Source organism: Hypanus sabinus, chromosome 15, assembly GCF_030144855.1.
Source record: "Hypanus sabinus isolate sHypSab1 chromosome 15, sHypSab1.hap1, whole genome shotgun sequence".
Classification (NCBI taxonomy): Eukaryota; Metazoa; Chordata; class Chondrichthyes; order Myliobatiformes; family Dasyatidae; genus Hypanus; species Hypanus sabinus.
This window is the reverse complement of record NC_082720.1, coordinates 41,611,013-41,635,991: the sequence shown is the minus strand read 5'-3', so window position 1 is coordinate 41,635,991 and position 24,979 is coordinate 41,611,013. Positions and strand designations below refer to the sequence as shown.

General features: G+C 37.7%; 1 protein-coding gene across 4 annotated transcripts in view; it reads left to right on the top strand.

Moving 5' to 3' along the window:
• pdlim7 (PDZ and LIM domain 7) overlaps positions 1–24,979 on the top strand; it is a 147,163-nt gene that overhangs the window by 20,543 nt on the left and 101,641 nt on the right. For all 4 annotated transcript variants that reach the window (XM_059990258.1, XM_059990259.1, XM_059990257.1 and 1 more), the window contains exon 2: positions 12,700–12,851. In XM_059990258.1, coding sequence (XP_059846241.1) covers positions 12,700–12,851 — 152 coding nt within the window. The remainder of the gene's footprint in view (positions 1–12,699; positions 12,852–24,979) is intronic.

The following is a 24,979-nucleotide window of genomic DNA, read 5'->3' as shown; positions in this document are numbered from 1 at the left end:
TCTTCTGGTTTGTCCTTCCAAAATGCATCAGCTCACAATTGTCCAGATTGATCTCCATCTGCCATTTTTCTGCCCAGCTCCGCAGCCTGTCTATATCCTCTTGTAACCTTCGACAACCTACAGCTCCATCCACAACTCCTCCAATCTTCGTGTCATCCGCAAACTTACTCGCCCATCCTTCCGCCTCTACATCCAGGTCATTTATAAAAATCACAAATAGCATAGGTCCCAGGACAGATCCCTGCAGCACTCCACTAGTCACCAACCTCCAGGCAGAGTACTTTCCTTCCACAACTACCCTCTGCTTTTTTCTTTTAAGCTAATTTTTTATCCAAATTTGATTGAGACAACATGCGTCCTGGAGTTGACTTTAAAGTTGAGGTGCCCTTGAAGTCAAGAATGACCAATACAGATGGTGGCAAAGTCAGGACCACAATAGGAATAGGAAAATGTATAAGTAGCCGAGCGATTAGTGTGATGCTATTATAGGTCAGGGCTTTCTAGAGCTTGGAGTTCAGTTCCGGGTTCCAAAAGGAGTCTCCGTACATCCTCCCTGTGGAAAGTATGGCTTTTCCCTGGGTGCTCAGGTTTCCTCTCACAGTGGAGAGATGTACCGAGTAGGTCAATTTGTCTCGTGATTAGGTTAGGGTTAATCAGGGTTGGCATGGCTCGAAGGACTGGAAAAGCCTTCTCCATGCTGTATCGCTAAATAAAATAAATAAGTAGCCAAGTTGAAATTTCCCAGCTGGAAACTCAAAAGATATGGAATTAAAACGTGACTGAATTTTTTTTTTATCCACATCTTGTAACAAACAAGTTTGCCATGTTTATTAATTTATTTGTAGCTGCTGTGCATAATAGCTCTTTGCAGCCTCACAAGCTCCACTGCCTGAAAATAGCAGTTAATTGCTGCTGTTTGTCCCTGATGTTTTAACATCATTTCTCAGCAGTTCCATTACTCGATCCTCCACCAATAACTTTGATCATAAACCCAACTGGGTAAATTGCTGCAGTGGGGAACTGAAATTCCTTTTGCAAAGCCAACTGCAGTGCAAATGAGAGAGGTTCCCAACAGATCCAAAGATAACCAAATAATGCTGTGTATTTCCTTTTGTGTTTTTCTTCTGTGATGCTGTTTGCTGTAATACTCATAACTGTGGGGAGGGTCTGCTGTAGAGATGGCAAAAGATTGTATGCTCAACCATTTGAGATTTATATTGGTGACCGTCAGTAGCCTAAGGTGGCGGGGCTACAGATTGCATTCTCTTGCCGTGAGCAAAATGAACTGGTCTATCTGGCTGCACATATAAAATGCTGGAGGAACTCAGCAGGGCAGGTAGCATCTAGGAAAAGAGTACAGTCAGTGTTTTGGGCTGAAACCCTTTGGCAGGACTGGAGGAAAAAAAGCTGAGGAGTAGATTTAAAAGGTGGGGAGTGGGGATAGAGAAACACAAGGTGATGGGTGAAACCTGGAGAGGGAAGGATGAAGTTACGAGCTAGGAAGTGTATTGGTGAAAGAGACAGAAGGCCATGGAAGAAATAAACGGGGAGGAGCACCAAAGGGAGGTGATGGCCAGGCAAGGAGATGAGATGAAGAAGGGAAAAGGGGATGGGGAATGGCTAAGGAGGGGGTGTGAGGGACATTACCAGTAGTTTGAGAAATCGATGTTCATGCCATCAAGTTGAAGGCTTCCCAAACAATTTAAGGTGTTGTTCCTCCAACCCAAGTGTGGCCTCATCACAACAGTGGAGGAGGCCATGGATGGACATAAATGGGAATGGGAAGTGGAATTAAAAGGGATAGTCACTGGGAGATCCCACTTTTCATTCTTCCATTGCATTCTATCTCTTTTACCAATCAACTTCCCAGCTCTTTACTTCATCTTTCCCCCTCCAGGCTTCACCCACCACCTTGTGTTTCTCTTTTCTCCCCTACCTTTTAAATCCATCCCTCAGTTTTATTTTCTCTCCACTCCTGCCGAAGGTTTTTGGCCAGAAATGGCAACTGTACCTTTTTCCTTGATTCTGCCTGGCCTGCTGAGTTATTCCAGTATTGTGTGTGTGTGTGTGTGTCTCTCCGATTTTCAGTATCTGCAGATTTTCTCTTGCTTGTGATTGGTCTACTTGACCGAAGTATTTTGATGAGAAAGTGTGTGGTCATTCTCCTTTGGTTTGACTGGAGACCATATAGGCATCTGTCTGCCACCTTTGGTCTTTGTGCATATCATTTTTGATGTCCACATTTTAATGCCAGTGTTATTTTTGTTTTATGTAGTCTATTAACATTATGAAATGGTGACCTATTATCAATTGGAACTTGTGTAGGACTCCTGAAATGCCTTATGGATAACATGTTATAATGGTTAAGCTCTGTTGCAGTTGTCATCTTTTAAGTGCACCACTCCTTGGACAAAAAAAATACAATGAAGGCCCTGGGGGTGGGGGGGTCAGTGGGGAACTGACGTGATTTCCCCCATGCAGTGCCTTTTCAGAGCTTGCTACATGTAATAACGTCTAGATTCTATGGTGGTTCATATATACTCTGTATTTAATTGTTTGGAGACGAGTGCTTCTGAAATGCAGGCACTATTATGGACAAACGGAAGCAGTTAATTTTCACACTATCGAAATAGCACATGGATAATCCCTTGTGACAGTGGATTAGGATTAAATGTTAGCCAGAGGGCAAGGGGGCATGAGATCTTTATCTCAGCCTGAGTGAGCGGTAAACTTCTGTTTCATACTCCCTCCAAAAGATGCTTACTTGTATCAAAGTCACACCTTGTCAGTTCTGCATTGAAATGACTGAATCTTGTTTACAAGTCTCTTTTTAGTGCTGGAATCCATCACTTTCTGACTGATAGTTCTATTCACTGACCTAAACGGACAATGGTTTAAACTCCAGGTTCACCTGCACATATCCTGTGATGCAATGTGTGTTTGTTGAGGCAGCTTGTGATTCATTGAGGTTTTTGATTCATAAGTAGTGGTAATTAATGACTTTTCTGTATAAATAGTGGGAAATTTTCAAGTGCCAGCACCTGGAGGAAGTAATCCGGGTGTTGAATTGTTTTGCTGAGGATGAGTCTCATTGCTATTTTAACTGTTTGATAAACTGTACACTAAGTAGTAAGGGTCACTTCGAGAACCAGTACAATATTGCAGGCACAGTGAAACTGATTTTCCAGGTGATTCCAGCAAATGTGTTTCACTTTCTACCATCTTAAATGCTTCAAATTTAATGATGAATGTGGGTAAACTGGGTTTATAACTATGTGTAATAGCAATTTAATCATAAGTAGTAGTAATTGGAATTTGTTCCATTGCTCGGTGTGGGGGTGTGGAAGAGCAGAAAAAGAATATGGTTGTATTATATTTAGTTTTAAAGGGGTGGAATAAATTTATTGATTGCTATATGATTTCATTTTTGTAAAATTGGTGTGTCAGATTACCTTTTTAGCACTTTATTTTTACAGTAATTGTGTAACATTAAAGTTGTTAGTTTTGTTTTGATAGGGAGTAATTGAGGGATACATAAACCCAAAGTTATGGAGCATAGAAAATGGAAAATGTTTGTCAGTTTTGTATACCCTCTTGATCATCAATAAAGCTGATGTGCATTTCACCACTTTTTCCCCTCTCCCAAACCTGAATGAAATCTTTGCACAGGAAAACATATCTAATCCTGAAATAATTCTCATCTGCAAATTTCTTTCAACTTTCTCTTGGTTATTTTTCTGAACACTTTGTCAGCTGTTGTATTACTGTTTTCGATTGTTGCATAGATGCACTGTGCTGCTTTTTTCAGAACCAGTGTTAGAAGTGAAGTCAGCAGTAAAAGTGTATCTATAGAATATAATATTTGAAAATTTAAGCTCAAAGAAACTAATTACAGTGGATTCTGATTAATTGTGCCATTGATTAGTTGGGGCAGCTGCTTAATTTGTACAAATCTTAAAGTACAAAAAACTAATTCAGAATATTGCTGGGATTCCCTTCACTTATTTCGTCATTATGCTGCATAATTGGGACAGGAGACTTTCCAGACAGTTTCTAATTGGTGTCAAACATGTGCAGTTGAAGCCATTAGACACTACGCCATGCTTTGTGTGAGCAGTTTTTAAATGGTGTCTGTTGTGTGTTTTTTTTTGTTCAAAAAGTAGGGTTTTGTTGTCACCGATAGTTGGCGAGAAATAAGCATGAGACAATTTTGCTCACTGCAGTTTCAATCAAATGATTTCACTGCTTCAACAAGTTAGGAACTACAGTGAAATTGAAGGTATGAACTATCATCTTCAATGTTATATTGAAAATTAAGATTTGGAAGATGCCATCATTGAAAGCATTTGTATGAAGGTTATCCATTATCTGCACTAGGTGCCTGCATGTGTTTAGTTCATTTACAGTCAATCAAAGAAAATGGAAACATTCACTGAACGATTCCTCTGATAACTATGTTTTAATGTACTGCAGTTGTATTAAGTGTTCTAATTTATTCCACATTTGATTTAAATACATAACTGTTACTCAGTTAAATGTTACATTGTCTTTTTATATACCTTTTTAACTATTTCTATGAAACTTTGGCTAATTGGGGCAGTTGTTCAATAGGGTCAAAATAAACTGGTCCAATGTGTCCCAAATAACCGGAATCTATTGCATATATTTTAACATGAAAATAGTTTTAGATGACAATTTGGATTTTTGATCTTTCAAAAAAATTTGCCAAACCCATTATGTCACTGCTCATGAATTATTATTTATTGATATTTAAAATCATGCATTATTTCGCATTAGTTCAGTCTGTGTGTGTTGGAGGCATAATGAATAGTTCACTTTTTTAAATAATGTAAAGTTACATGATTTATTTCTTTGCCAACTCCAGCTGTGGACTAAGATCCTATGATAATAGTACTGAAGGCAATTACAGTGCTGCTTTGCTAAAATAAAACAGACTACAAATTGATTCTAAGCCTTCGGTGATGTTTTGAAATACCTTCATATTGCTTTGATTTCTTTTCCTCTTCATGAATGCTTTTCTATAATGAAAGATGAGTATTGAATGCATGAAGATGTTGTAATGTAGTACACTTGAGTCAGACAGTAGATGAACTTGCTGAGCCAGCAGGGGAGCTTCAGTCCTTTGATGTGAAAGAGGTTGGTTTCTGAAGTCTTTGCTAAATAGTACAACGTAAAGCAGCATTTCCTTAAGTTGAGCCAGAATGGTTTTCATTTAATAATGTTTTAGAATTCGTATAATTTTGACATTTTTTAACTTAGCTATGTACTTTTGAACTTTCCTTGTTTATATAGTTACCATATGTCTGCAGTGTTTTATGCAAGTCAAATTTCAACTTGAAGTAAAATGAGAATGATGAATGATGTAATTATATGATGCAGAAGAATGTTTCCTGAGGTGCAGCTGTGATTGAAGGCATTGATGCAGCAGATTCTAAATGAAGTTCTTTGGCAACTGTGTCCGAACATTTGCCCCTTAGGTTAAAAATGAAATGAAGAGCCTCACAAAGCCAAGACTAAAGATTAACCCGAATCCTCGGGAGCATTGAGGTTTTTTGTGGGAATTAGATGGCTTCTCTAGAGCCTGTGCTGATGACAGATAATATGCAGACTTGGGTAACTTCAGTTACTGTAATAAAACACTCAAACTCTTTTGGTTTCCCAAAATGTGAGGAGACAATAATATCGTACGTAACACCTCAACCTACATGTGTTTCTAGCTCTCAAGAAATGAGAAAAATGTAAGCATTAAAGCAATGAAAGAAAAGACATGGTACAATGCAGGTGTCAGAGGTTTAAGTTGTGATGAATAACTAGAGAATCCTGAAGCAATTTGTCTTTTAGCTTTTTACAAAGGAGCTATAATTGTGTTTGCATGGAGTATAGAGAACAACTAAGAGTATTGGAAAAGTTCTATCTTCTTGATTTATTTTAAACCACAGAATATAATTTGTGTATGTATGTAGATTCAAACTAGGCTGAGGTAAACATTTGGACTGCATTGAGAATTTCATCTTCTGAATGCTTGGCTTAGAATAGTCCAGGTTAGTGGAAGAAATGATCTTGAAATTATGCAAGGAAAATGTGTTTTCTTTCTGGATGGCTGAACTAGGATAAGATGTCACTATTATGTACAAGTAGTTCCTTGTAGGAATGTACATTTAGCTTCAACAGCTTCAATAGCTCAGTTAAGAATGAGTAGTGGGATGTACACATAAAACAAAAGGTAGATTCCAAAGATGAATAACTATGAATCTATATAATTAGGTGCTTCTGTTCATATAATAATTAGATGCTTTTGTTTATCAGAACAGTGTCACTGAAATATAATTGCTCATCACGTAATGATGGAAAATTTTATTACCATCTTGCATTACTTGTTTAGAAATGTAACTTAACATTGTTCTAGTCTGGGATATTTGACTGCTTGTTGTGTTATTTATTTTGCTCTACTTGAAGCATTTTATGATGAAATTTTTGTGCTATTTATGAGTAATGTCAGTTGGGGGGGTGGTGGAAGAAAATTAAACGTTTTCTGTCATACCTGTAGTATTACAAAATGCTTAGTGGATCTGTGTAGTCACCTTCTGAATGAAATGAAATTCTACTTCAGATATCTGTGTACGAAAATTTAAGGCCAATCCTCCAAAGCAATATTGAAGGGCTGCACATTTTCAAACACCATCTTTTATTAAAGTTTATCTAAGGCTTTGGTTGCTCTTTATGTGGATGCAAATGATTTTGCTACGTCATTGTGAAGGAAAACAGCAGTCATTCTCGGTGCCTTGATCAATGTTTATCCTTTTTATGAATACCACTAGAAGTTTAATCTGGTGATTATTCATTTTTAGAATCAGTTGTTTTTAAATTAACGGTGGCACTTCCTACCCTGTTGAAGAACGTTATCAGTGGGATTTGTGTTCCAGGTGATCGAGGCATTAGTCTCACTTTCTGCTACTTTACTGCTTCCAATTTGACAGGCTATGATGTTGTTTTCTTCTGTTTCTTGAAAACTTCCACTTGTTTTTAATAACTGCACTTTGTTGGAGTCTGATGCTTTTGCTGCTGCTTGCATGGGGTTGGGGGAGGGGCTTTGGGAGTCTAATTTTATTTGTCATTTATTCTTTGGGGTATTTTCCCTCTGTTCCGTGGATGTCTGTGGAGAGTAGGGATTTCAGGTTGTATCCTGTATCCATTCTCTGATATTAAATTGAACCGCTGAACCATTGTGCTGGCATTCATCCATGAAATGCTGATGTGATTTTGTTATAGCCTGAAACATGCGTGCAGCAGGATTGGATTGATATTTGACTGAATCTGATCATCAAAGTATAGATTGATTGTAAATTGTATCATTGGTAATTACATTAGAAGTAAATGTTTCAAAGTGAGGGGGAAATTTATGTGCACATCTTGCAATATTGTATATTATACTCGTAAGTATAGGCCCTTTGGCCCAAAATATTGTGCAACCCTCGAACATATATAAGATCAATCTAACCTTTTCCTCCCAAGTATCCCTCTTTTTCTTTCATTCATATACCTATCTAAGAGTCTCTTAAATATCTTTAAGGCATCTGCCCCTAAAACCATCCCTGGCAGCGCATTCCACACACCTGCCACTCTGTGTGTAAAACAAACCCTGCCTCTGGCATTCTTCTGCCCCCTCCCCCCCATTAATTCCCCTTCAAACACCTGAAAGTTATGCCTCCTTGTATTGATGCTCACAATATGGCCTACTCTTCATTGGCAACCGCTTTGCTGTGCATCTGCAGTTCCTATCCTCAGCTCTCAATATTATTTACTGTTGTATTATTTTCACTATTTTCACACACAGGTTGTTAGTATTTATTTATAGCTTTTCATAAATTCTATTGTATTTCTTTAATTTCTTGTCAATGCCTGCAAAACAATGATTTCTAATGTTGTATACGGTGTCATATACGTACTTTGACAATAAATTTAGTTTGACTCTTTGACTTTGACAGTTGCAAGACATTTCAACTCCCCTTCCCATTGCCACACTGTCTTGATTAATACTGCAAGATGAGGTTAAACATAAAATAGAAGAACCACACCTAATTTAAGCTAACTCCCCACCCATTCTCTTGCCTTCTGATCCACCCTGGTTCTCTTGCCCTTCTTTTCACCACACCGTCTCCTCTCACCCCACCCCTCCCCCCACACCCAAGTTTCTTCCCCCTTGTCCACCTGCTTGTATCTGCCTGGATATTTGTATTCAGACAATGGTGCATTTTTGATTCTAACAGAGTCATCACACTATTGCAAAAGCCCAAAATTTCCATTTGCTTTATATCAAGTAGTTTGCTATTGTTCGTTTTTGTTTGTGTATGGAAAGGAAGAAATGCTCTTGTCTGGTTCTAGTAGCCAGTGTTATGCAGTGCTATTTAGACTAGGAGTTACCTAATAGTGAATGGATGGGATGTACTATTCTGTTGTTTTAGAATCTTAACTATCTGCAAAATAGTACTGAGATCTTACTGCACATTGTAACATTAATAACATTGAAGCTGGTATGTTAAATAAGTAATTATTTTGCTCAACATATTAGATGCAGATGTATAGATTAAAATTACATGACAGTTCAGTCATGTAAAATACATTTTAGTAATTACAGCGTTTGTTGTGGCTCAGTTGATAATACGGAGTTAATAAGTTTGGTTGGACTCTAGTGCCTTCAATATCAGCATGCTAGTACTGAGAGTGCTGTTCCCTCAGATGAGATGTTAAACAGTTAAAGGTGGTGAGACACGGCCATGCTTTACAAACAGCAAACAATTCTACTGATTATTAATTACACTTTTTCTGGACCTTGGTCACTGCTTTCTGAAGCCTGTAATTTCCCTTTGGGAGTTGTGCTTTTGAACAATCTGTATGATTGGCTGTATGAAATCAGTATGAAATTTGGCGATTTCTGGTATCCTGAAGGATCATCAGACTCGAAAAGAATGCAGGTATGGCCACGCCAGCCATTGCTGGAGTGGACTTGGGACCACATTGAGGTGGCAGAGCCTGGACCTAGGGCTGAAAAGTGTGCTCATGTTCAGCCATTGATGGAGCAGTCTTGGGGTCAGATCGAAGCAGTGGATTCTGGACCTGAGAGCAAAAAACAAACTGATGCTTGGTCGATTTAAGCTTAAAGTCAGATTAAAAAGATGAAGACATCAAGGATAAAGTAGTGTTAAACACTATTTTGTGATGTTTACTTGCCTCAGTGCTGAACTGACTCCGTGGCTGTGGCGTACAGCCATAGGGTTCCTGGACCAGCTGCAATGCTTCTAACCGGCTCCATGGCAGTAGACTCACTTTTGAGGATGCTGTGGTTAATATCCTGTGTGTGATTTGTTTATTTTTTATTTTTGCATGATTTGTTCTTTTTCGCACATTGGGTTGGTCTTTGTGACGGTCTTTGTTCTGTGGGGTATGGTGGCTGCCAGTAGGAAGAGGAATCTCAGGGATGTAAAAGTATAGATACTTTGATAAATATACTTTCTACTTGAACTTTAAATTAAGTATCAAACTGCCCACTCAGGTAATTGTAAAAATTCCAGTATGATAACCACTCAGTAGCCACTTTATTAGCTACACCTATACACCTGCTCGTTCACGCAAGTATCTAATCAGCCAATCTTCTGGCAGCTTAAAAGCGTGCCAACATGGTCAAGTGGTTCAGTTGTTGTTCAAACCAAACATTAGAGTGGGCAAGAAATGTGATCTAAGAGATTATATCTTAATCAAGGAATGATCGTTGGTGCCAGACAGGATGGTTTGAGTAACTCAGAAACTGTTGACCTCCTGGGATTTTCATGCTGAGTGTACAGAGGATGGTGTGAAAGACAAAGTTCAGTGGGAGAAACCACCTTGTTAATCAAACACGTCAGAAGCGAATGGCCAAACATTTTCATGCTGACAGGGAGGTGACAATAAAAACACGAGTTACAACAATGGTGTGCAGAAGAGCATCTCTGAATTTGCAACACGTTGAAGCTTGAAGTGGATGGGCTACTGCAACAGGAGACTACACCGGGTTCCACTCCTGTACATAATAAGGTCGCCACTGAGTCTATGATGGGAGGACTGTCAGTGATGCCACACGTATGATTAATACAAAAGTTTAATGAAAATTTTATCAGAGCTAGCCAGTTTATTAATGTGCTGGGATTGGATCTATGGTGGTGTATTAAGGTGTAGGGGACTAGTTTTCAGTGTGTTGCGAACCTTTGTCATACAAACAATACCTAAAAAATGGATTATCTGGTCATTATCACATCTGCTGTTTGAGAGTGCCTGCTAGGTGCAAACGGGTTGCTTCCTTTTTAGTTCAGCAACTTTATTTGAAAGCTACTTGAATATATTCCCTTGTATGGTTCTAGGATTGCAAACGGCACTTTATTGATGCACTTATTTCTTCAGCTTTCTCTGGCGAAAGTTAATGAAATTTAAGTGTTACGAAAAGTTTTATGAGTTGAGGTTATAAAGCATTTGGAATCAATGTGAGGTAATGTCTGAAAATCATCATCTGCAGGAAATGGGTGATGAAATCCCAGATAAAATTTGATGGTAATCCACATAAACTAAAGTCTTGTGTGTGCATTCATAGACTATTACAGAAGATAGCAGGTATCTGTGGTAGCTTTACTTTCTGATGCAAGCAAGTCTAATTGTGGTTTTCGGTTCCTTTCAATAAGATTTGTTGTGTTCTTGTACAAGAACATCTGCTTTTTTTGGTATCCCTCTAACCCATGTGGAGTCAATTTAAATAACTACAAAAAAAGGAGGGATTTGCATGTTTGCTTTCAGTTTTCTTGATTCATTTCTATATTCATGTACAGAAAGAATAATGCCCTTTATATGATTAGCCAAGGGATTTTGCATGTTTCTTAAAGCATCTTGTTATTCATTCAAATGTTCTTGGGTGATATCCAAGCACAATTTAGGAAAGTAAATTAGATCCTTTTCTGTTCCATGTGGGTTATCTAAAGAATAATTTGGATTTAATAACACCTTTCACTCTACCATGTCACCCCTAAGTTTTATGCAAACTGTGAAGTACTTTTCAATTATGATCTTCGCTACAATTGTAGAATAATTAGATAATTCCTTCCATTTACATACCAGTAAAAGGAAGGAGCCATTTAGCGTCTCTTGTTGAGAACATGATTCTGTGTAATGTTTCTTCTACAGCTTTGTTATTTGCAAGTTGTTTAAAATTACCTATCTAACCTTGCAGAATTCCATGACTCTGTATTCCTGTGTGTAAAGTGTTACCTTTTTTTATATATATTTATTGTGATACAGCGAGGAATAGGCCCTTCTGGCCTTTTGAGCTGTGATACCCTGAAACCCCTGATTTAACCCTAGTCTAATTACAGAACAATTTGCAATGACTAATTAACCTACCAACAGTTATATCTTTGGAAAGTGGGAGGAAACGAGAGCACCCAGAAGAAACCCACTCAGTCACGGGGTGAAGGTACAAACCCCTAAGAGAGAGTGGCAGAAACTTATCAGTTGTACCTTTTGCACATTCAATGCAATTTTATTATTTCTATTTGCTTAATTAGTTTGTTTTAATAACTTAAGTCCAATCAGACCATAATCTTTTAATTTCCACAAATAAACCCGAGAAATCCTCTTCTCAGACCCCGAACCAGCCTGAAGTGTTTCATCGCAACAGCCATACACAAACTAAAACTTGAATTTGTGTTGGTGTGTGGAGACTTGACTCAGTTGCACAAAAATTTTTCCTGGATAGCCACGGCTGTCCATTTTCAGCACCATCTCCAGATTCCTTTAAATCCTAGTATTCTCTGATTCCTAAAATTTCAAATAATTTTGTTATTTGTCATCTGCTTCTCAGCCTTTCAACCTGTCACTCGAGTAAGTTCGGTGCAGTGAAAGCTGATTTTCATGGAGCCCATAAAGTAAATGAAATGCATTTTGATAAATGAGAGCTATGTTTTCATCTTCATTTCCATTTCATTTTGATTCACCTACATAATTAAGTTTTCTGAAACACTATATTGTGATTAATTAAATCCTCATTTTGTTGACTATATAATATCCAAACTCAGGCCACAGATTTTTTGCAGTCCTTGGGACCAGATGTGGGCCTCCACATTTATTCTGTGACAAAGTCTTTCACAATGGTGTTGTTTACTATCAAGAATGGGTCATTGACAACTAACTTCCTTTATTTGTTATTTTACATGACCAGAAGAGAATAATGATCTAATAGAAACTACAATGCACAACTGATTTTTTCCTCATCTTATGGGCTCACATTTTGACACTACAGAATATCTTTTTTGTCACCGTCACATGGTAGCATGAATTAACTGCAGAGTATTGTTCTGTCCTGATATATTCTCACTGCTGCCTGTACGGAATCTGTATGTCCTACCTGTGGCCACATGGTTTTCTTCTGAGTGCTCTGGTTTCCTCCCACAATCCAAAAACAAACCAGTTGGAAGGTTAATTGGTAGTATGTCAGTGAAAATTCAGCAGATGTTTGCTTTCAATAAAATTCTGATAGTTAAAAAAAATATTCTGGAGTATATTTACTTGAGTGCTGGAGGGGAGTGTCAGTGTAATTGAATTGAATAATACCCTGTTGATTTTAAGTTGTACTCAACATCAAAATTGTATGTTTTGCTGCAGGTCACACCAGGTGGTAAGGCAGACCAAGCAAATATTGGGGTAGGAGATACTGTTTTATCCATTGATGGAGAAAATACTGAAGGAATGACTCATCTGGAAGCACAGAACAAGATCAAGGCCTGTGCAGGGATCTTGAAACTTTCCCTGGGGAAGTAAGTTGGAAGTATGCTGATGGAGAATGGCATGTAACCTTCATGAAAGTTATCATGCTGATGTAGGAATGTTGCATAACCTGTTTCCTCATGATCTAGTGAGCTACTTTTAAACAGAGATAATTGTAATTTGGCGCAAATTTATGCCTTGTGGTTGAATATGACGAAAAACCTTTTTAAAATGGTAGAGAACAAAGATCATTTGTAAACTTTTGCTCAGTGTGGAGGAACTCATAGAAAGAACATTGCATGAATTAATTAATTTCTTTATAGCAATTTTAACCAGAATTTTTAGGGTCATGGAGCAGTTTTAAAATGGGTAATGGATATACTTTTATTTCATACATGTCTTACTATGCATACTGATTAATATTTTTAAGTGTTCTGTCATGTAAAGATGTTTTCAAGCTTGTATTTTGCACTGTATTTTATATATTCTAAAACTTAGTTTACATTTGTGGATTTGACCTTCTGATGATAAAACAGTGAAGATGGTGTCAAGTTGCTGTTTGTCACCTTCCTTTGACCACAAAATCTAAATACAATTTATAAACACAGCTATTTAGAGTTGATTTGTAATTTAAATAACTGTGTAGCAAGTTTGTAAAAGGAATAAGCCAAAAATGAACAGTTTAAATTTCATATTAAAAGTAAAAGCAAAAGAGAGGGCATATAATATAGCAAAGATTGATGGGAAATTAGAGGATTGGAAAGTCTTTTAAAAACCAACGAAAAACAAACTAAGAAAGGTATAAGGAGAAAAGAGGTGAAATATGAAGGTAAGCTAGCCAGTAATACAAAAGAGAATACCAAAAGATTTTTTCAGATATGTAAACAGAAAAAGAGGGGTGAAGTGGATATTGGACTGCTGGAAAATTACACGGGGGAGGTTGTAATTGTGGACAAGGAAATGGAGGGTGAACTTAAATCATATTTTGCTTTGGTCTTCACTATGGAAGACACTAGCAGTATGCCAGAAATCTGTGAATGTCAGAAGTGAGTATAGTTGCTATTACTAAGGAGAATGTGCTTGAGAAGCTGAAAGGTCTAACGATTGGTAAGTCACCTGGACCAGGTAGACTACACCCTATGTTTCTGTAAGACGTAACTGAAGAAATTGTGGAGACATTAGGTTTTGATCTTTCAAGGATCACTAGATTCTGAAATGGTTCTGGAGGATTGGAAAATTGGATATGTCACTCCAATCTTTAAGAAGGGATGGAGGTAGAAGAAAGGAAATTATAGGCCAATTAACCTGACCAGTGGTTGTGAAGATGTTGGAGTCCATTAGTAAAGATGAGGTTTCAGGGTACTGGTAGGCACATGATAAAATAGGCTAAAGTCACCATGATTTCCTTTAGGGGAATTCTTTCCCGGCTTATTGGTTCAATTTCTTTGAGGAAATTACAGGCAGGATAGACAAAGGAGAGTCAACAGATGTTGTTTACGTGGATTTTCAGAAGGCTTTTAACAAGGTGGCGCATGTGAGGTTCCTTAATGATGAAGAGCCAATGCTATAACGAAAGGTACCAGCATGGAAAGAAGATTGGCTGACTGGAAGGAAGCAAAGAGTGGGAATAAAGGGGGCTTTTTCTGGTTGGCTGCTGCTGACTTGTGTTGTTCCACATGGTCAGTTTAAGGAACGCTTCTTTTCACCTTGGATATCAATGATTTGGATAAAAGAATTCACAAATGAGAGAAAATCTACAGATGCTAGAAATCCTAGTAACACACACAAAATGCCGGAGGAACTCAGTAGGCCTGACAGCTTCTTTGGGAAAGAGATGTTTTGGGCCGAGAATCTTCATCCTGATGAAATGTTAACTACTATTTTCCATAGATGTTGTCTGGCCTACTGAGTTCCTCCAACATTTTGTGTGTGTTGCTTGGATGAAGAAATTGATGGCTTGGTGGGCAATTTTGTGGATGATAGGAAGATAGGTAGAGGGGCAGGTACTGTTGAAGAAGCAGGGTTATCAGTTAGGCCTCTGCTGGAGTACATGAGAGGTTCTAGCAGCACATTGAAATGTGTAAGACTTCAAAGAGAGTATATAGATCCACTTACTACCATACTGTTATGTGGAGAGACTAGCAAGCTGGTGTTATTCTCCTTTGGTGAAGGAAACTCAAAAGTTCCAACAGAGGTGCATCATAAACATGTTTACCCGATAAGTAATGTGAAAGGTCTTTTTAGTGGAGAAGGACTGGTAACCAAACAAATTAGATTTAAATTTGCAAATGAATTAAAAGCAGTATCTGAAAATGTTTTCTTATGAAATATTGTTGGTGAAAAATGTGATCTGAAAGAGGCAAGGGTAAATTCAATGGTAAGTTTCAAAGGAAATGAGATAAAAATTTGAGGGAAAAGATGAGCTGTAAGGAAAGAGTAAAGGAATGGAGATTAATTGAATAGCTCTATCAGAGAGTTACCATATACATAGTGGGCTTATCACCTTCCTGGGGTGTTAGCATTTTAAGATGCTTTGTGGTTTAATATCTTTTTAAAGTTGTTTTTTGTCCTCTAATGGGTCATGTGCCAGGAGTAGCTTGTAAAATAGAAGATGTATTTTCTAGGCCTAAGCATTTCACCACAGTGACTGATAATTCAGCTTAAAATCAAAATGGATACCAGTGAAAACATTGGAATTTATTTTGCGGGCAATATTCATGTATGGAATACATTATATTTCTGTCAGAATTTAATTCTGGCAGTATGATGTCATCAAAGTTACTGTTAGGTAATTCCTGGCATTGAAGCCAAATAGAAGTTCAGCTTTGTTTAATTTTTGTGCATGGCTCTTGGCTACCAACTAAGTTGGCCAGCCTAATCATCCAGTTATGACTTCACATGATAGCATGAATTCACCACAGATTTTTCACTATCCCTATTGCCAAAAAAAAGTTTTGATTTTAAAGTATTATGAGAAGTTATATTACTTTATTATCTACAATACATTTTGCATCTGTCAATTAGCATCATGCATAAGGATTAGCTTGGTTGATAAGGCAGCACTCTAGAATACGGTACTGAGGTTTAAGTTTAGATTGTATGTCAGTTCTATAGAAGGATCTGAGCTTAGTCTTCTGATTTCCGGCAACCGATCAAGTCTTTTCTATCAAGGAGGAGTTTCAAGACTCGATTAAAATGAATGATTATGGTTTGACAATAGGCCAAATTTTGCAGTAATAGCTAGCAGGCCTAGCTATCTGTTGAGAGTGTATCTTTAGCTTCAGAGTTTTCATGTGTGATATCCCGCAGTAAAGAAGACTTATTTAAATTCACTCCAAAAGTAAAAAATCTAGTGGGCAAGAAAATTCAGACGTTCCTGTTTGCTCAAGAGAGTTTAGCTGGTGACCCATAGAATCAGCTAAATTCCTGTTTTAAATATGCACTTTACTGCTTGCAGAAATGAATCAGTATTGCTTTATTGCTATGATAATCCAAATTTCATGCCAAGAGGATTTTTTGCTAGTTGGACAGATTCCTAGTAAAGTTTCTGTGCCCAAATTAAGAAGAGCAGGAACTGGAGCTGTATGGATTAAAACAAGGTCCAGAAGCCATTGTTGCATATTTGGTGATCTGAAAATTATTAGTCCTCAATGTGTTCAACTTGAGAAATTGTGTATGAATGGGTTTTTGGGGTACTGCAAGTCTGTGTCTTTATTGATGCTCGGTGAAGGGTGCTGATGCTTTTTTGCTGGTGGTGGGGGTTGTTCCCTTGCTGTTGCTTGTCTGTGGGATGGGGAGTTGGAGGGGCTTTAGGGTCCTAACATTTTTACTGTTTTCATGGATGTCTGCGAAGAGAAAAAAGTTCAGGATGTATATGATATACATTTCTCTGACATTAAATGTACCTATTGAAGCTCACATTCCATTTTTCATTATTCTATCAGAAATTTTAATGCATTCTTGAAGTTTTCTTCGCTCGTGTAAGAATCAATGCAATGTCTGATTACAGATACTCAAAACTCTCTAGTTTTAAAGTGAGTGTCAGGTACAATGTTGATGTACTGCATAGGGCTTGAAGCCAGTAACTTAGAACTGTAAAATGTAGCATGGCAAACTCCAGGGATGGGACCATGAGAACGTATTCTTCTTTTAATGCAGTGTAGAGTATTTGTCCAGGTGCTTTAACAATGGTTTGGTTATCTAAGTTGATTTTTTTCCCCTCAAGCTTTAACATTTATGAGCCATTTTAATTCCCTATAAAGTTTATTAGCAATTTTCAATAGAGTACAAAATCACAGTTCACCAATGTTTGGCTAACTACAAAAATGATATGTTTGAATACAGGAAGCATCTGTTTTGTTGGACATGAATAGAGAATTAGGCATTTATAAGGTACTTGACATCAACATAATAGAACTTATTTTCAGCTGGAAGATATTAACCTAGCATTTTTCTTTGGTCATGGGTGTAGTAACTGATGTTGAGAATACTGTATCAGACATGTTTTACGTAACTCCAACTGAAAATGTAATGCTTTAATAATGTTAAGATAGTATGCTCCACATACCCATGTGGGGATGTTGTGGCATATTTCTGTAGTGAGGTCATTTTAGTTTTCCAAACCATACGGAGTTTATGCACAAAGTATTATTTCATCTTTTAGAAAACTTGAACTGACAGTAAAATCCAGACTTGAAGTCCTGAAAGGCAGTTAATCTATGTCCTATGTTGTGTTGACAGCTACAGGTGGTAGAAGCTTTAATGTGGAAAAACCATTGAAGCATGTGAAAGAAACCATAATAATGTTGCTTCGGATTTGTTGTGACTAAAACTTTGGTCAATATTCGGATATTGAAATATTGATAGAATTCCTCACTATCGTGTTGTGATCATCCTAAGTTTTGATCCCAAGTTCACATTGGTACCTGTTACAGATTAATGGGCAATTCAAATTAAGCCTTATTTCTCTCTGTATGATGGCTATAGTTTTGTTCTTCTGTTCGGTCTGTGTCCTCCCCCAATATTTATTCCAGCAATGGAACAATTGATGTAGGCTGGAGACTTCTACTGCTTCCTGGTAGCCAAACTATCTCAGTTACTATCTGAGATAACTATGTGAGTTACCTGACCAGCAGCTTTCAATGTTTAAATAAATCAATTAATTTAATTTTATCCAGATAGTTATTTATGTTTTCTCCAGTTCCTTGCAATTTAATCCAACTTGCTGAAAATAATTAGTGCACGATAAAACATCTTACTGAAGTGGATTTCAAGAAGTACTGATGAAAACTTTAAATTTCATATAAATAAATTGAACTACTCATTTTCCTACTCATATTTGTAATTGAAATATTCTAGATCTCCATTAATTATCTGAGGAACTAATGTTACTGGGTCTCGAGGGCTTGAGTTTAAAGGAGAGACTGGATAGGCCAGGGACATTTATCCCTGGCTTGCAGAAGGGTGACCCTATAGAGTTTTATAAAATCTAATAAAATATAGAGGCTAGGGAAGTCTAAAACTCGAGGTAATAGATTTACGATGAGAAGGAAAAGAGATAAAGGAGACTTGCAGGACAACTCTGTTATCAATGATGTCATCTTTAATTTTGGCAGTTTCCTAAATAAAGCTAATGGGAAATTATGCGAATATTGCAGTTTTTCATTGCATTTTTATTAATTTTTCTGTAAATTATATGGAAATTAAAGGTAGGATTTACCTTTCAATTTTAATCAAAATTCACTTTCATGGTTTGTCCTTCCAGAAATCCCTTTACATCTGATAGTTTTGTTTTGAATTTGTATAAACATTGAAAGTAAACAACTCCACTACAAGTTGGTCTCCCAGGAGTCTCATCCCAACTATATAGATTTTTTCCCCATCCTGTATTCAGTACGCACTAGAGTTGCCAAATGTACATGGAAGGAATTAATTAACACATAGTCTATGTTTTCTTTTTAAATTTTACTTTGCTACAGATCAATTCAAGTTATTTTCTTTTGCAATCCTTTGGGGAGGAGAGAAGAGTTTAAAATTTGATGCAGAAGTCTTACTGCTTGCACATGTTCTTTATATTCTGACACCCCCCCCCCCCCCCCCCGACATGTCCACCTGTTCTGGATGAAGTAGAATGGGGAAACCTCACTTTCAGTAAAACATTTGTGATTACAGTATTGTGATGCTTTTGAAGTTCATATGATCAAGCCCAAAATTCTGGAGAAGTATGACTTCCATAGACCCCAAATAAAGGAGCAGCAACTATTCGGGGTACTGAACAACTTCAGACCTGGAGGTTTTCTAAATAAAGACATTCCATCAATTTTGGGGGTTAATTTTCATTATTTAGTTGAAATTAGTTTCATGCTTGGCTCACATTTTGATAACATTATTTATATTGCAAGACCGGTGATTTGATTGCAGTCACAATACTTTCCAGGAAGGGTTAGTCCATTTTCTTGGAACCACTATGTAATGTTGAATGGCTGCCAAAAGGATAACAAAAACATTTCTTGAACTTGAACATGATCTTTTGTCTCGCTAAATAAAAACAAATGAATGTTCAAACAAGTTTTTAAAATTATAAACATTACTTAATATTTGTGTCACATCCACTCAAAATCCTTTTTTTTATTAACAAAGCTGGCAACATGGACTTGGTTTTCTAATTAGAATGCTGAAATGTGTCTTGCTATTTATGAATCCCTATTTAACGGAGTCCCATTTAAGTGTGGAATGTAGTTTGTATTTCAGCAAAGAAGTCGTTAAGTAACAATATCACTTGTCTCTCAGCCAGAGCTGTTCTGCAAGAAGCCTTAAATGTTTTAATTAAGCTTGTACTTAATTCACCTTTTCACTGTTTCATTACAGGCTGTAGAGTTTTCACACTTAGATATCCTAAATAAATAGTTTTTATTATATAAAAAAATTGCCATTTTGTTTAAAGTAAATACTAACTCTTGGATACCAATTCAGATGGGCAGTTCAATGACTGTTTCTATTAACGGGCAGAAAATGGTCATTGATAGCTGCATTAGTTAATTAAGGAATTTGATTGTCCGAAGGATTTTGTACCAGTAATGTCATTGTTTGATTGCTTAAACCATTTTGGACCAGAGATATATTTTGTGGCATTCATAACACAGAACATAGAAGAGTACAACACAGTACAGGCCTTTCAGCCCACAATATTTTAACTTACTCTAAGGTCAATCTAACACTTTTCTCTAACTTAGCCCTCCACTTTCATCCATCTAAGAATCTCTTAAATGTATATGTCTCTGTCGCCACAATTGGCAGTGCTGTCCATGAACTTGCCACTCTCTGAGTCAAAAATAAACTTACTCTGACGCCTCCCCCAGTACATTTCACCAATCACTTTAAAAATATTTCCCCCTCATGTAAGTCATTTCTGCCCTGACAAAAAAGTCTGTGGCTGTCTAGTCTATATATGGTTCATCTTGTACATTTCTAGCAAGTTGCCTCTCATCTTGAGAAATGCCCCAGCTTGCTTAGCCTTTCCTCATTAAGACATGCTCTTTAATCCAAACTGCATCCTGCTAATTCTCCTCTGTGTCCTCTCTAAAGCTTCCTGTAATGAATGCAATACTCCATGTGTAGTTTCACCGGAGTTTTAAAGAGATACAACATTCCTTTGTGGCTCTCGAGCTCAGTTCTCGGCTAATGAAGGTCAACACACCATATGGTGCCTTAACCATCCTATAAGTTTGTGGGATTTATGGGTTTGGTCTCCAAGATCCCACTGTTCCTTCACACTGCTAAGAAACCTGCCTTGTACTCTACCTTCAAGTTTGACCATTTAGTGTATTACTTCACACTTTTCCAGATTGAGCTCCATCTGCCACTTCTCAGCCCGGCTCTCATCTTATCAATGTCCCGTTGTTACCTATGACAACCTGCTACACTACCCACAACACCACCAATCCTTATGACACCTACAAAGTAGAAACCCACCTTTCTACTTCCTCGTCTAACTTATTCATAAAAGTCACAAAGAGGAGCGATCCCAGAACTGATCTCCGTGGAACACCACTAGCCATAGACCTTCGGACAGAATACACTCCATCTACTACCACCTCCTGCCTTCTGTGGGCCAGTCAATTCTGATTCCATGTCTCCTGACTTTCTAAATGAGCCTGCCATGGAGAATCTTATCAAATGCCTCACTAAAATCCATAAATACCACAGCCACTGCTCTGCCTTCATCAGTATGTTTATCACTTCCTCAAATAATATATTCAGGCTTGTGCCCTTCACAAAGCCATGTTGATGATACCACTTCTCCAAATGCTCATAAATCCTCCCTCTCTCTAGGAATCCCCTGAATCATTTGACCCCCCACTGACTGTAACCTGTTACTTGATCAGCTTCATTTCCTTGTACCAGACCCAGTATGGCTTCTCCTCCAGACAGCTTGCCTACATTTTAAATCCTTGGATACCTTACAAATTCTGCTAAGGAGGTGCTGAATAATGTTAGTGAAGTTGACGTCTCCTATGGCAACAACCATATTATTGTACTTTTTGGAAATCTGTTTCTTGATCTGCTCCTGAGTGTCTCAGTTGCTATTTAAGGAGTGGGGTCTATGCAATACTGCTAATAGAATGATTGCGCCCTTCCTGTTTCTGATTCCCACCCACACTGACTCAGTAGAAAAGCACTCGATGATGTCCTTTCTTTCTGCAGTTGTGATACTATCCTTCATTAGCAATGCCACTCTCCGCCAGCTCTTTTACCTCCCTCCCTGTCCACTTTGAAGCTCCTAAACCCTGGTGCATCCAGCAGCCACTCTTGCCCAGAAATTGAGCTTCTACCTGGCTCCCTACAATAGCTCTTCAGGGCTTCACCCCTTTTCTTACCTTTGTTGTTGGTACAAATATACACCATGATTTCTGACTGCTCACGCTCCCCTTTAATAATGCTGGGGACCCAATCTAAGATGTCTCTGACCCTGGCAACTGGATCAGCATCCAATTTAGGAGTCTCTTTCATAGCCACAAAATCTCCTGTCCGCTTACCTAACGTCCTTTGTCACCACTGAATTCCTCCCCTTCTCCCACTTCCCTTCTGAGCCACAGTGCCAGAGGCCTTGTCACTGCGGCTATCTCGGAAGCCTGACAGAATCTGAAGTGGTACACCTGCTATTGAAGGGACCAGCCAGTGAGGTGCTCTGCACAGTGTGTCTATTCCCTCTCCTTCTCCTGACAGTCAACCAACTACTAGCCTCCTGCAACTGTGGTGTAATTGTCTTCCTGTAGCTCCTACCATCTCTGTGATCTCTCAAATGAGCTATCTTTCTCTATTGTTAAATACATTTCTCCTCAGTTGAGCATCTAGCCTCTTGCATATGTGTCAGAGTTATCTTTACAGGCTCCAGACTTTAAGAGTGAACAGGCTGGAACCATTTTATGTGCGGTGACTAAGATTCATTTTGGATCAGCCTAGTTGATGTGTGCTTTTAAGAATAAATACAAATTAATTGCTGTGAATATTGTAAAAGCAGGTGCTCTTACAGGATGTTACTTTGATTACTGTGATCTGGTGCAAAATCTTTGGCTGTTCTGCAAATGACATTTGATTGAGCTAGATTTCAGTAAAATGAAGGAATGGAAGAAAACTTTGGACCAAAAAATGATCACTATTTATTTAAAAACTCTCCCAGAAACGGGGGCTAGATCTGTCTCTTTGTTGCTACTCCTGCTGAAGAAGTGGTCTGCTGAATGGGAATATGAAGTGTTAGATGGTGAAGGTTCTTGAAGGAGTATATACCTGGGAGGGCAAATGTCTGTTTTTCTTGGTACATTGTGGTTGCATTACTATGCCTCTCTGTAGAAAGTGCATTAAAATGCTGCAAAATACTATATTGGATACTTTAAAGAAATATCTAAAATCCAATTATTACTGAAAATCTTATTGCAATCTGGATGAATGTATTTGAATGATATTTGCATTTGAGAATTGGAAGCTTAGTCATTTGTTGCAAGAGGACAGAACCGTGGCTTTATTTCATTGAGAAGACTTGATACACCACCAAAGATTCTTGCGACTATCTACAGATCTATAACGGTGAACATTCTGACTAGATGAGCTATAGCCTGGAATGTGGGTTCTGATGCACAGGATCAGAAGAGGCTGCAGTGGGTTGTAGGTTCATCCAGCTCCATCTTGGGTATAACCCTCCTCATCATCAAATTATCATCAACAGGTGATGCCTCAAGAAAGCAGCATTCATCATTACCACCTCTTCTCATTACTACCATCAGGAAGGAGTTAGGAGACTGAAGACCCATACTCATTTATTAAAGAACACCTTCTTCCCCTCTGTCATCATATTTCTGAATAGCCCATGAGCTTCATTTTTTGCACTATTTAGTTATTTTGTAATTTCTAATTATGTCAATTCTTTGTACTGTACTGTTGCTGCAAAAACAACAAATTTTATGGCATGTAAGACAGTGATAATAAACCTGATTCTGACATATTATTGTGACTGAAAATTTGTTCAAGCTGAGAGGCTTGGGCAGAGGGAAATTCTTTCAGTGATTTAACCATACTGTAGTGATACACATAATTCACTTCTGTCCAAATTGTGCAGGTCTCTGCATGAATATTTGAAGATATCATGTCTTCTGTTTTGAGATGATGGAATGCAAGTGTGCTCTGATTATATTGTGGCATAAAATGTTAATGTAAAGATAATTGGTTTGGAAATTAAGTTGTTTTCCATTTGTGTATAATGTCACTTTCTAAACCATCTATGAATTTTGTTTTATTTTAAATCTTAGAGCAGATGCCATTGGCAAAAACCTATCAACAGATCTTTTCCTAAATCATGATCTAATGATAAACATAGCAGTTATTGTCCTGGCTGTTAAGTAGTACAAAATGTCTTGGCATATTATCAAAATATTTCTGTGGTAGGTGAGAGTAAGGAGCGTGTCTGAACTAGTCGACCCTGTGATACACTGAGCTTCTGGTAGTAGGATTTAGGGTAGTGTTTGTTGGAGAAGTCACAGATCAGCCTTTGCTGTTAAACAGACCCTTTTACCAACACTCCAAGTGCAGTTAGTAACTGAGTTGAAATCTGCCTATCTTCTGCCCCCCCCCAAAAAAAAAATTTGATTCTATTCTTGAAGGTACACTTTACATTTTAACCTCCTTGTCTGTTTGCCAACACTTCATTTTAAATCTTTGTATAGTCTAATACAGTTTAATACTTCAGATTGTATTTGTAGAACTGAAAGCCAAAAGATAAAAAATGTTTATAAAGCTAGATAAGAGAACTGGTATGAGAACTTGTATTTTTTTAAAAAATCAGTGAAGACTAATTTGATGAGGAAGATGCAACTCTGGGGAAACAGGGCATTGAAAAATTGGGGGAAGCACAATGGTCTTTCAATGTAACAATAAATAGTAGATAGTAGAAGAGGGAAAAAAGAAGTAAAGCTGCCTTATGATAGAGATTATTCCCTTGCCATCCATGCTTACTGGAAACTTTTTGTGCTTTAAAACTCAACAGCCACACCCTATTAGAGTGAAAATTCAGAAGCAAATGCCTTGATAAAACCTTGTGAGCAGAAGACACCTGAAGCACTCCACTGGTTAGCCGGTCTACTGTCTGAAGAAGATTGCCATATTAGTAATAACCTTAAACAAAGTGCAACTAATAGGGAATATAGTGATGGGTTTCAATAGGAATCCAGATAAATGCAGAAATTTGTTGGCTTTTGAAGAGTGACAGAATGTTTATAATGCACTAATTTGAACACAATCGCTACTGAGCATCACACAGACAGTAAAGCCTGCAAGTGAGTGTTCAGTGGAGAAGCCACAGAAGAACAACTGTGAGAATCCCGAATAAACACTACAATTGTAAGAGATGGTCAAGGTGAACAAGACCCTTTCTGACAAAGAATTGTATGTTTTTGATTAGATTAACCTCAACATTATGCTAATTTTTGCACGAGCAATTTAAAGCAAAAAGTCCTTTACCTCCTTTTGGATTATGGTAAGAAACAAAAAGCTGGAGATACAGAAAATATGCTGTAGATCTGGCAGTATCGAGGAGTGAGAAGCACTGCTATCAGAGTGAAACACTATTAATTTTACTGGGCCTGGCTTGTAGCTCACAGACTAATTTACCCACACTCACTGTTCAGAT